Below are 12,952 nucleotides of genomic sequence, written 5' to 3'. Positions count from 1 at the left end.
CCTGAGATCCTTAATGTCCCCCTAACATGACACTTAGACTATGTACATCATCCAGGGATCAACACCAGTAAATACAACTCTCTTTGTCCGATCTACAAGCTTCAAAGGGCGGCCTCATGAGCTCCGTAATGTCCCCCTAACATGGGATTTAGACTATTTACATCTTCCAAGGAAACACACCTGTAAATACACCTCTCTTTCCCCGCTCCAAGTGCCTCAAAGGGCGGCCTCGTGAGCTCCGTAAAGTCCCCTAAAAATGGCACTTAGTCTATTTACATCATCCAGGGAAACATACCAGTAAATACACCTCTCTTTATCCGCTCCAAGAGCCTTGAAGGGCGGACTCAAGAGAGAGAGTGGGAGGGAGGTGTGTGAGGGGGCGTGTGTGTGAGAGAGAGAGAGAGAGAGAGAGAGAGAGAGAGAGAGAGAGAGAGAGAGAGAGAGGGATAGCGAGCAGGGCTGGAGCAGGGGTGGAGGAAGGAAAAAAGAAAGGGGGAGATATGATTTTTATATTTTTGATATTTAAAAAAAAATAAACTAGCCAAGATGACCCTTTTAATCCCCTATTAACACTCCAGGGCTCCTCTATGCTTACCTACCTCTACAACTTTAAAATATTTTCAGATTTCAGAGTGACAGGTGACACTTCAAAGGGATCTTTTTTTTTGTATTAAGCCTGACAAAGTACTAATATATTGCTTTCCTGCTATGTTAAGTATGTTGAAGCACTTATTTTAACTGATATTATACATGTGTATTATACTCTTATAAGATGTATGTAGATAGTATAAGAAATGTGCAGAATATGACAGTTTAATGGTGGAGGTATTCACACATATTGATAGATGTCTTGTTGAGGAACCTGCAACCCAGGTTTTTCATCTCCGACATTTTCAGGTATTGAACATTCAATAAATAAAAAACACTGAATTATTAAATATAAAACACAGAATTTGTGTGATTATACTAAATGATTTACAAATAAACACCACTGCATATTTACAACTGTTACACATGCTGATGTAACGCAAATGTTTCCAACTTGGGATCAATAAAGTATATCTTATCTCTTTCGACTCCACTTCGAGTGATATAATTACTAACAAAGCACTTCTATACTAATAAAGGACTGGCTTATCTAAAGCCACTTGAGTAGCACTTGAAATGTGGACCCGTTCAAATCCAGTTTTGGACAGTCTGCCGTGGTTCCATCCCATTTCAAAGTGTTGTTCGACGCTCGGCGTAACCCTCGGCGCACACTCAAACATCCAATCACAGAGCTTGAGGACTATCACGGGGTTTGTCAAGCGAAGCGGAGAGAATACTTACTTCCGGGTATAAAATTCTCTAAAGCAACTACTATGAGCTGCTCCGACCCTCGGTCCTGACGGACTCCAACTTGTGTTTATTAATCAAACAAATAAATAAACACAAGGATAATGATGTGTTGTTGTTGAGTAAATAACAGTGTGGTTTAGAAAAGAATACAAAATTAGAAGGAAAAAACGATGAAACAATACAGATTTCAGTTTTCTGAGCCCCTACTCTCCCCATAACTGACGGCAACAAAAGTCCTACATTATTCAATTAAAATAAAGAAGTAAAAACAATTCATGTGGCTTGATATTGAGTAAGAAAAAGACACACACACACACACACACACACACACACACACACACACACACACACACACACACACACACACACACACACACACACACACACACACACACACACACACACACACACACACACACACACACACACACACACCCCTTTAGCCTCAGAAGGTGCATGGAGCAACATGTAGCTGCTGCAATGCAAGCGTGTGCTTGTGCGTGTGCGTGTGCGTGTGTGTGTTGGAGGTAAACATGTCTTTCATCCTGATGGGGTCCGGCGGCTGACATTTAGGACACATGACTCTCAGCGTGACGTCTCATTGGTTCGGCCATCTGTGGAGGAAACGTGGCATCTCTCTCTGAGTGGACGTCTCCTTTAAATAATGTGTGTGTGTGTGTGTGTGTGTGTGTGTGTGTGTGTGTGTGTGTGTGTGTGTGTGTGTGTGTGTGTGTGTGTGTGTGTGTGTGTGTCCTGATATGTGTGCATGTTGATTTCCCATGTGCCACATAGCTTCACAGCAGATGTCCAAACAGCCCCCGGCTCTGAGTCTGATATTTATCATATCTCTCCGAGCTGATCTCCATAACACTGCGCGCGCTCTCTCTCTCTCTCTCTCTCTCAGTTATTCTGCATTTCAGATTGAAGTGTGTGAAATAAAGTGGTTTTATTCAGCTTTCTTTGCACACTCACAATGAAGCTGAATTAGCGATGCTTGCAGAGACACGTGCACACGCTTCCTGCACTGTGCACGTGTCTCTGTGCACACAAAACCTCACCTTAAAGGTGCATCAAATGAACTGGACCATCTCTGGTCCTGCTGATGTTCCTGGAGTCTCGCAGTGTTCCTCCGTGAGAATCGCTGCAGTGTGTCCACGTTATAAAGGATGAATACTGAAAAGAGAATCTGCTTTTTGATAAAACACTTTGTCAACTTATCATAATAATAATCCACCCTAAAGCTGCTCGACTGGAAGCCCAGTGGAAACATGAGGGTTAAAGAGGCCCTTTCCAGATGTAGAGAAAGAGAAACCTTCAAGTTAATAATGAGTCAGAATCATCAGTCCTTCAGCAACGTGTCTCCGTCAGGAAACACGCCTGCATGGATGAGAGCAGCCGACATAACGATCACCGCTCATTTACTTTCTCTCAGCTAGAGTTCAGGTGAAGACGCTCTGCAGCTTCACGGGAGCTGCTGTTTCCAGTTGCCAGGTAACAGCAGAGTCTTTAAGAGCTGGAAACACAACAGACGTATATACGTTACTTTATGTAGAGGAGCTGAAAGGAGCTGGAAGTCTTTCTGGTAGATGTGAAATGCTGTATTCAGAAGGGGTTTACAGAACATTGACATGCATTGGGAGATAGAAGCACGTGGGCTTTTTTTGCACCACAGCAGCAAAGTACACCTGAAGAACTGCTGATGGTGGAACTGGCTTTAAGGATCATTTTCAAAAGAGAATCGATGTGCACTGGCTGTGTTCCTGCAGGCGTGAGAGGGGCCTCACACGGAGAGGGGCCTCTCACGGAGAGGGGCCTCACACGGAGAGGGGCCTCTCACGGAGAGGGGCCTCACACGGAGAGGGGCCTCACTCTAAATGTTCTTGTGTGGTTCTGTCTCCCTGCAGTTGGGGTGGAGATTATAGGGAGACAGCTCCCTCTAGTGTTCAGCTGCAGGATCACACATTAACACATCAAGTTTACTCAGAAGCAGAAAACGAGCAGCTTTATTTAAATTCAGTTGAGAGCCAGTAAAATGTTTAACATACAAGAAGAAAGGAGTCTGCTCACAGGGAAACACTCGTTCATCAGATAATAAATACAAAAGAAAGACTAAATGCTGATGGCGCAGATCCAAACAAAGGCTCTTGACTCCGGAGCTACTAGTTTATGAAAGGTGCTGATTCTAACTCGGTTACAGAGTTAACCCTATATCCTATCATCCTGGTCCTGTACACAAATATAACTTCACAGTATGCATCCTTCAGGGAAACCACACTGACCGGCATGATGTGAGCGTGTGCAGGGTTTAGAGGCATGAGAGGGGAAGTCCAGGTCTGAGCGAGTGGAGAGGACTCGACCTCTCTCTGCTCTCCACAGCGTGAGAGCATCCCGTGTGTGAAGGCCTTCAGCTCAAACCCTTAGTCTCAGGTTATTATATAACATCATTATGAATATTACATTTCCTTTCTGCCTATAAACCGTGCACACGCCCTCCTGAAGCCAGCACACTGACCTCAGGTCACTCTGGATCCTTTGCACATGATCAGAGTTATTACCATGAACCGTAAGAGGTTCTGGGTCTGACCCTCTCTAGAGCTGGACTGATGATGATTCAAAGACGTCTCTAGTTTGGATCTCTTGATGGATTCAAAGACGTCTCTAGTTTGGATCTCTTGATGGATTCACAGACGTCTCTAGTTTGGATCTCTTGATGGATTCAAAGACGTCTCTAGTTTGGATCTCTTGATGGATTCAAAGACGTCTCTAGTTTGGATCTCTTGATGGATTCACAGACGTCTCTAGTTTGGATCTCTTGATGGATTCACAGCTGCCGGATGAGATGAAGCTACAACAGTCTAAGGAACATCAGCTAAGAAAGACATGATGAACAGAATATTCAACAAAACCCAAAACACTCTCAGAGAAGATATGATGCTGAGACAAAACTGTCTTAGGCCATTTCCTGTTCCTGACTCCTTTAGGACACATGAAGTCTCCTTAAGGACACCTGGACGTCTCCTTCAGGACACATAACGTCTCCTTAAGACGTCCATGTGTCCAGGTGTCACCTTTAGGACACAGGACGTCTCCTTCAGGACTTCCAGATGTCTTCTTTAGATGTCATAAAGGAGACGTAATATTTCCTGAGGTCTCCTCCAGGTGTCCAGGTGTCTCCTTCAGGACGTCAGGTGTGTCCTCCAGGTGTCTCTTTAGGAGGACCAGCGCCACCAGGTGACCTTCATGCGGTCCCACACGGCTCCTAAAGAGTCGACGGCTGGGCGGACGTCCAGAGTGGAGAAGCGATAATTCTCCCTGTTGATCTCTCCGTCGTAGTAATCAATAATGTAACGAACCTCCCGCCCACAGCGATCAATGATCCAATCGTGACGGTCGAACGGGAGCTCGTATCTGATGAGGAGGAGGAAGAGGAGGAAGAGGAGGAAGTTAATAACGGGAGTATTAAAGAGGACATGTTTGGGATACAAACTGGAGAAACTGGTGGACGTGTATCTTAGTCAGATTCCTCCATAACGACAGTCAGCCCTCTTTTGTGTTACTAATGGCGCATTTCCCCTACAGTGCGGAGCGCGGTTTAAGTGTGCTGTGCCCGGCCCGTTTTTGGTTGCGTGTCCACTTGAGGTAGTTCTGGCTCGCGGGTACTTTTTCACAGTTTGCTGGCTCTCCAGAATCGCTGGCAACTACAACAAGATGAATATATTTGATCGTGATTTAATTGTAATACACGTTTCTAAATGATGCCGAAGTCACAACATACTGATACCGCTTAGTAAGAACCATGAATTAATGCTTTGACCAGTCTGCAGACAGACGGCAGGAGAAACACCTTTAAAATGTGTTGTCTGAATGGAGATCGGCTAAGCTAACGACCGTCCACACTCACAACAACACCTACAGACATAAACAAAGCAGCGACTGTGTTCTCCATGACACAGACAGTCTGTGGTTTGGACTTGTTTAACTTCTGTCTAGTTTCTGAGCAGATATGAGGAGCTGTGAGCTCTGAGGGCTAACAGCTAACGGCTGATGTTGGTTTTGTGTTTCTCATTGAAGATGACGTCACGGCTCCGCCTACACTGCGTTACTATAGTTACTGCCCCAGTTCCTAAACTGTAATGGAAACGCAGCATAAAGTGAGCCAGGCCTAACGAGGCCTAACCATACCGTACTAAGCCGAGCGAGGCCCTGCAGTGGAAATGCGCCTTAAATGAGTGGAAGCTACATCCGAGTAGAGAAACAGGTTGTAATATGTGTGACTCGTAGCACAGGATCTGAAACTCGTGTCTGATCAATGAAAGCTGTATTTCTCACTTAAAGTCGATGAATAAAAGCTTCTCACCCCATCCAGCTGCGCATTCGAGCTCTGGGGGAAAAGTCTTTGGCTTTCCCTCCAAATCTCTTCAGAGTGGGACCGCACGGACACTCCCTGAGGAACACAAGAGCGTTAGATACTCTGAAGTACTTCGGATACTTCACAGATAGAGTACAGGTGTATGTTCTCTGCAGTACTCCCCAGATACTTCAGAGTACAGGTGTATCGTGTACTCTGCAGTACTTCACAGATAGAGTACAGGTGTATCGTGTACTCTGCAGTACTCCCCAGGTGCTTCAGAGTACAGGTGTATCGTGTACTCTGCAGTACTCCCCAGATGCTTCAGAGTACAGGTGTATCGTGTACTCTTCAGTACTTCACAGATAGAGTACAGGTGTATGTTCTCTGCAGTACTCCCCAGGTGCTTCAGAGTACAGGTGTATCGTGTACTCTGCAGTACTCCCCAGGTGCTTCAGAGTACAGATGTATCGTGTACTCTTCAGTACTTCACAGATAGAGTACAGGTGTATGTTGCTCAGTGTCCTCACCCAGCGTGCATGGCCTCCCACTTGAGGATCTCCTGCCAGGCCTGCTCGTTGTTGGTGTTGTGGATCTTGATGATGTTCGTCATATCCTGAGCTCCGAGGTCGTCTTCACGCCAGCGCCACCTGCAGGACACAGTGGGTATTACAGGAGGAAGTTGTGTATTACAGGAGTAGCATTCAAGCAGTCATGTTTCAGGCATGCTGCCAGGTCAAACTAGAGATGAGGGTATTGCTAGAGGTCTGAAGGTGGTCTGGATGATTGAACGCACCCTTTGCGCAGCATGGCGTTCCAGAACATCTGCTCTGACGGGTACACCCACTTGTTCCCAGACTCGTGGCGAGGGATGGTCGACTCCTCTCTGATCCGGTCCAGGTCGAAGGGCTGGTCCGGGGCGGGGGTCTGGTTCGGGGGGGGCATCTGCAGGGGAGACACTTTGAATTGAATATGGGGCTACAGAGGGGGAGAGACCCTGATGTAATCCTCTTGCTCTCAGGTACCATGTTGGAGGGGTCGATGTCGCTCTTCTCCTCCGATCCCTTCATGGGACACGCCACAAACTCATAGGCTCTCTCCTGGTGAGCTGGTCCTGGGTCTGCTTTATGCATCGGACACTCTGGAGGGGGGGACGCTGCAGAGAGGGAGAAGGGTTTGAATTAGAAACCCCTTCAGACTGAGAGGCCCTGCAGAGAGATCACATTTCAACTTCAGGGTACATGCTCACACGTAGTTCAATCGCTTTACTGTCTTTTTACTTTTTCTAGACAAAGCAACATCAATAACCACAAGAACCTTTTCAATATAAAGCATTGACAGTAGAGATCATTAAATAAAAGATTCAAACAGACAAAAGAAGGGGCTAAGACACGCTTTCCATTTCTCACAAACTTCCTCAGATTGAAGTCAGATATAATTGAATATGCATGGAGGCGTTGCAGGAGGGAGAGTGTTCCTTCAGATGAAATCCATTCGTTGTGTTTATTCTCAGAAACTCAGCTTACCTTCAGCAGGAGGGGCCTGGTGCATGGGGCACTCTGCGGGGGGGGGCACTGAGGGACAGAGGCTAAGTGTTAACACCGTTGTACAGGGTTAGGTCAAACAAAGCATCATTTCATAGCAGTTACTAGTTTCCAAATCAACACACAGAGGATGAACGAAAGTATCAGACAGATTGAGTTACTGGTTTCTAGACACTGAGCGTGTTTTTATTGTTAGCGTTGTTATGTAGGTCATGTTCTACTACGACTCATTTAACCTGTTAACATCCAGGTGTAGATATTATCTATCTGCTCTTAAGACAAATCACTTTTCAAAATCATTCATCCCCTCTGCTCTCAGACTTTTCAATTCTTCATTATTACTTATTTCTTGTGATTCTATAAAGTATGGACGGTGGAGGTGCTCCACATCCAGGTGAGCTGCCTTCCTGGGTTCACAAGCTGCTCCTCACCAACTGCCCCTTGCAGGATTAATAAAGTTGTTGATTGAACCTGATATGGCAGTGTGTAATTCACCTTTAGGAGGGGCTTCCTGGTGCATGGGGCATCCAGGCGGGGGGGCGGCAGAAGCCATGGCCTCCGCCCAGACCGTGGGAGCAGAGCCTGAAGAGAGAGAGGCTCCCATCCTGCTGTCAATCAGAGAGCAACACAGGGTTAGCACTCAGAGACTCTTCACAGAGGCTGTGTTTAGGGAGGGAGGGAGTTATACCAGGAGAGCATCACACACACACACACACACACACACACACACACACACACACACACACACACACACACACACACACACACACACACACACACACACACACACACACACACACACACACACACACACACACACACACACACACACACACACACACACACACACACACACACACACACACACACACACACACACACACACACACACACACACACACACACACACACACACACACACACACACACACACACACACACACACACACACCTCCAGGAGGGTCTACTGATGCGTCCTCTCCTCCACTCCTCCATTCCTCCATTCCTCCACTCCTCCTCTCCTCCTCCTCCTCCTCTCCTTCTCTCCTCCACTCCTTCACTCCTTCTCTCCTTCTCTCCTTCTCCCCTTCACTCCTTCACTCCTCCACTCCTTCTCTCCTCCACTCCTTCTCTCCTCCTCTCCTCCTCCTCTCCTCCACTCCTCCACTCCTCCTCTCCTCCTCCTCTCCTTCTCTCCTTCTCTTCTCCTCCTCTCCTCCTCTCCTTCTCTCCTCTCCTCCTCCTCTCCTCCTCCTCTCCTGCTCTCCTTCTCTCCTCTCCTCCTCCTCTCCTCCTCCTCTCCTCCTCTCCTGCTCTCCTTCTCTCCTTCTCTTCTCCTCTCCTTTATCTTCTCTGTTAGTCCCTCAGCAGACAGACAGCACAGTAACTGTAATAGCTGTCATGTTTTCTGAGCACAGGGTTTGAAGGGCAGATCAATGACAGCAGCAGCTCCGTGGTGTTCTAACACAGCAGAGCTTTGAGAGCATCAGAGCATTACAGATCAATCCAGATGAAGACACTGTTAGTTATAACACATGACGGATCACGCATTACATATTAACAATACGCTGACATGTGATCCTCTAACTGGAACATATCCTGGGTTAACCTCAGGGTGGGTTAGCATCAGAGCTAATGATGCCACCACAGCTGTTTGTGTTGTTGTTTGCAGGTGTTTTCAAGTCGTTTTTAGGTGTTTTTATTGTAGTTTTTAGGTGTTTTTATTGTAGTTTTTAGGTGTTTTCAAGTCGTTTTTAGGTGTTTTTATTGTAGTTTTTAGGTGTATTTGTTTTATGTCTTATATATACTTATATTGCCTTGTCTGAGGAACCTGCTCTTCTACGCTGTAGCTGTGTACATGACCAATAAACCCGTTAACACCTGACTGAGTGTTAGCATCAAAACGAATGGAAGTAAGGTTAGAAACAGTAATAAAGGTTAGCAGGTCTCCTAGCAGCTAAGCTAACATTAGCTTGTTTCTCTCCTCTAACGTACTTTGAACACAACACAACTCAACAGGAAGTCTGCACTAGCTTCACTTGAATGTTATTATCTATAATTAAGAGTTATAATGTTAATAAAGACAGAGTAATAAGCGGTTTACCTGAGAGAGTGCAGAGAGGACTGTCACAATGTCAACGTGCAGGACGAGTGTTGCACAACGTGCGTTACGTACTCCTTGCGTAAGCCTCATACGTCATCATCAGCATCGCTTCTTCTTCTATGGCAACCGACCAGTAAGTGCATTACCGCCACCTAGTGGCCTGGAACCAGTACATTGGCAGGAAAACATAAGAAAGCCCTCAAAAACACACGAATCTTTCTCTATAATTCTGTTTTATTTTAACAATAAAACATGGTAGGCTCTGCTCAAGTTTCTGGAAAGCCTTACAGACAGTATAGAGAGTTAGAGCCAGTATTTGTGATTGTGACGACTGTACGGAGCCTAGAGGCACCGTTTTTAACCGTTAAATTACCGTTACATGTATTTTAAAGTTACAAACACCTATAAATCGAAAGAAATAAACACCATTTAAGTTCATTACCATTTTATTTGACTTTTCCCTCTTTTGTTTGATTGGTTTTGACTGTTGAAAAGGCCTGTTTTCTTTGATTCATGTGTCAAAAGTGTATTATTTTTAACACATTATCCAGAGCCCTATCTATACGGCGTTGACATTATCTACACCACCGGAGGCCAACAGGTCGTCAACCGTGAGTAAAACAGATCTTATTCCACATGTGGGAACATCTAGACTCTCCTTTCTCCATACAAGTGAATATACATATGTTTTGCAACGTCTTTTCTATTGAAACACCATTAAATTCATATCATACTGTAGTTACAAAACACAGTGTCCTGCAGTGCAGTGTCTATCCACCAGAGGGCGCAGAAACTCTTATTTTTACACTTTTCATTTCATTTCTGCACGTTTTCTGACCTTTTAGACCTCAGTCTGTTCCAGGAAACATGATGGCACAAACTCACATAATTCAACACCTTCCTCCTGCATCCTTTATGTGGTTCAATTCACCAAGATGGGGCAACTTACATTACATTTCATTACATTACATTTAGCTGAGGCTTTTATCCAAAGCGACTTACAATAAGTGCGTTCGACCAACAAAATACAACCTTGAAGAAAACAGAATCATATAAGTACATCAGGTTTCATAGAGCCAAACATTTCAAGTGCTACTCAACTGGCTTTAGATAAGCCAGTCCTTTATTAGTATATAAGTGCTTTGTTAGTAATTCTATCTCTGGAAGTGGAGTCCAAAGAGATGAGTTTTCAGTCTGAAGAAGATGTGTAAGCTTTCTGCTGTCCTGATTTCAATGGGGAGCTCATTCCACCATTTTGGAGCCAGGATAGCAAACCCACGTGTTTCTGCTGATGGGAACTTGGGTCCCCCTCGCAGTGCGGGTGCAGCGAGCTGTTTGGCTGATGCAGAGCGGAGTGCACGTGCTGGGGTGTATGGTTTAACCATGTCCTGGATGTAGGAAGGGCCAGAGAGAGAGAGCGAGAGAGACAGAGACAGAGACAGAGAGAGAGAGAGAGAGAGACAGAGAGAGAGAGACAGAGAGAGAGAGAGGGGGAGAGAGAGGGCTCCGTTTATTATACCGGTGTTATTATTTAAAGTGAATGTTCATTTTCAATAACGTAGTGAATATACTATTAGTGGTTTGTTTAAATGTATTAATTGTTTTGTTTTTGTTCGTAGAAGAATACCTTTTATGGATTTATTGTAAAATGAATCCGAACGTTTTGATCTGTTACGATGATAAACTGAATCAATTAAAAAATGAACCTAATTAACTGTTTCTGACATGTTCAACAAACTGACTAAACAAACAAACAAAACAACTGAGTTTTAAATCGTTTTTTTGTAAAGTCCTACTAAGTATATAATGAAAGGATGAAAACTAACGAATTGAAAGTTTCAAAAATGATATCTCTGCGCGTGCTAGCTGAACTGAATGTCCTCTATGTTTCTCTTGTGTTTCAGGGCTGGATCACACGCAGTGCAGACTTTGCAGATTTGCAAGCTCCAATCAAGAGACTCTTCTAAAACATTGTGTCCTTCGTCACGATAAAGGTGCAGACTGGCCCTGTGTTCACACTGACTGTGTGTCACTCCACCACAGGCCCCTCCAACACACTGCGCCCCACTTTCCAATCAGTCCCCAAAATTGTGTAATACCAGTTTTTTTTTAAATTAAAAACATCCAAACTATCCCCTTCAGATGGTGCAGACTTTGAACAAGACAGCTACCCAGGAATTTGCTGCACAGAAAAAACATGACATTGTGGTTACAATCAAATTACATTATTTTATTATTGTGTTATTGTGTTATTGTGTTATTGTGTTATTGTGTTATTGTGTTATTGTGTTGCAGCCTTTGACAAACATGTGCCTGCTGAAACTGTGCCGGGTCAGGAAGGGAGCTTTTGGACGATGGAAGACCTCTTGACTCATGACTTAGCAGAACTATAAAGAAATGACCAGAATAATACTTCGAAGAATTTAAAACATTTATTTAAACAAAAAACATTTGGAACATATAAACATATATATACAAACGGAGAACATTCAATCAAATGTTTTCTTTGTTGATTGTTGATTCTTGGTATCCCCTGCCTGACTCTGCAGCGGTTGGAGAGTTTGTGGGGGCTGACCGCACCCTGCACCTTCTCTGTTGGCACAAAACATAAAGCAGTTTGTAATGAACTTGTCACGTTGGGATTCATACATTTTCATATTGAGCTATTTTAACAGTTTTTGATCTCAAAGAAAATCTAAATCTTTAATGCTATATTTTACTATATTTTTTTGAATTGTGACATTTTGACTACCTTGGTCAATACAGCCCTGCTCCTGGTCACCTTCTTCCTCTTGGTCCCACTCTCATCCTCCTCTTCCTCCTCTTCATCTCCCTTCTCTCCCCCCTCGTCTCCCTCCTGTTGGATCGTAAAAGAGAATCTATACACTGGACTACACATGAGTAATTATACATGACTCTTTAAATGACCTCAGACTGAGGCCGAGTCCTCCGAGTCCTTGACCTGGTCCTGGTCTCCTCCTGTGCCTGTTCAAAGAGGAGACGACCTTTCCGTGCCTGCTCCATGTTGAGGTCCATGGCGTAGTATTTGTCCACGGTAGCCGTGTCATGGCACATTAAACGTGCCATGCTCTGCCGCTCCTGGGAGTCCTCCTCATGTCTGTCTCTGGCCTGAAGCAGACACAGGCAGAAAAGACACGAGAGCAGAATGCAAAGTTTAGGTGAGGTAAAAGTGAGCAGATCACATTAGTGTCATTCCACTTAAAGAGGCGCTCCTCAAGCTCCTGAAGCTAGCTGTCCCGCTCAACTGCATCTCCGACCAGGCGATCTGGAGGTGCTTGGTCAGGTTCCTGATCGGGCTGAAGGTCGTGCTAAAGAAGACATACTCCTCGTCTGTGAGCAGCATCTTGGCCGTCCCAAAGCTCTCGTTGGTCTTATGGTCCTCCACCTGTTCCGAATCAGTATCACAATTAAGTTTACACATACAAGGAATGTGCCTCGAATATACTTTGAAGAAATAGGAGAAATCAAGTGTTTAGAGAGAGAGAGAGAGAGAGAGAGAGAGAGAGAGAGAGAGAGAGAGAGAGAGAGAGAGAGAGAGGTTGTTGTGTTTAATATTCAGGAGAATATAGGTCATTGTTCAAATGATAATAAACAAAC

General features: G+C 44.8%; 2 protein-coding genes across 3 annotated transcripts; both read right to left on the bottom strand.

Moving 5' to 3' along the window:
• Positions 1 to 3,325: 3,325 nt before the first annotated feature.
• On the bottom strand, positions 3,326 to 9,422 carry hccsb (holocytochrome c synthase b). Of its 2 annotated transcripts, none has more exons than XM_079661105.1 (8): positions 9,335 to 9,422; positions 7,726 to 7,835; positions 7,213 to 7,260; positions 6,712 to 6,842; positions 6,483 to 6,631; positions 6,217 to 6,336; positions 5,696 to 5,782; positions 3,326 to 4,746 (listed from the first exon to the last, which is right to left on the bottom strand). In XM_079661105.1, exons 2-8 carry the CDS (start codon positions 7,832 to 7,834, stop codon positions 4,548 to 4,550), a joined length of 843 nt encoding a protein of 280 aa, XP_079517231.1. In that variant the 5' UTR covers position 7,835; positions 9,335 to 9,422; the 3' UTR covers positions 3,326 to 4,547. The 2 variants fall into 2 exon arrangements, with proteins under 2 accessions (XP_079517231.1, XP_079517232.1); XM_079661106.1 differs by having other exon boundaries at positions 7,726 to 7,838; positions 9,335 to 9,414.
• Positions 9,423 to 11,757: 2,335 nt separating this feature from the next.
• Positions 11,758 to 12,547, bottom strand: LOC307026367 (uncharacterized protein). The gene is made up of 3 exons (XM_079661709.1): positions 12,263 to 12,547; positions 12,087 to 12,191; positions 11,758 to 11,926 (listed from the first exon to the last, which is right to left on the bottom strand). The coding sequence occupies exons 1-3, from the start codon at positions 12,419 to 12,421 to the stop codon at positions 11,828 to 11,830; spliced, it is 363 nt and encodes a 120-aa protein (XP_079517835.1). The 5' UTR covers positions 12,422 to 12,547; the 3' UTR covers positions 11,758 to 11,827.
• Positions 12,548 to 12,952: the final 405 nt, after the last annotated feature.

The sequence above is a fragment of the Notothenia rossii genome (genome assembly GCF_949606895.1).
Source record: "Notothenia rossii genome assembly, chromosome: 12".
Taxonomy (NCBI): Eukaryota; Metazoa; Chordata; class Actinopteri; order Perciformes; family Nototheniidae; genus Notothenia; species Notothenia rossii.
Note: the sequence above shows the minus strand (reverse complement) of the source record. Positions and strands in the feature narration are given on the sequence as shown.

Bases quoted from the DNA above. Each gene is read 5' to 3' on its own strand.
- hccsb (XM_079661105.1), bottom strand. From the start codon at position 7,834: ATGGGAGCCTCTCTCTCTTCAGGCTCTGCTCCCACGGTCTGGGCGGAG. The intron at 7,261-7,725 runs GTGAATTACACA...TCTGTCCCTCAG, and splicing joins CCAGGAAGCCCCTCCTAAAG to TGCCCCCCCCCGCAGAGTGC. The intron at 4,747-5,695 runs GTGAGAAGCTTT...CCTCCTCATCAG, and splicing joins CGAATGCGCAGCTGGATGGG to ATACGAGCTCCCGTTCGACC.
- LOC307026367 (XM_079661709.1), bottom strand. From the start codon at position 12,421: ATGGCACGTTTAATGTGCCATGACACGGCTACCGTGGACAAATACTAC. The intron at 12,192-12,262 runs GTCATTTAAAGA...ACGATCCAACAG, and splicing joins GGACTCGGCCTCAGTCTGAG to GAGGGAGACGAGGGGGGAGA. The intron at 11,927-12,086 runs GTAGTCAAAATG...TTGTGCCAACAG, and splicing joins GCAGGGCTGTATTGACCAAG to AGAAGGTGCAGGGTGCGGTC.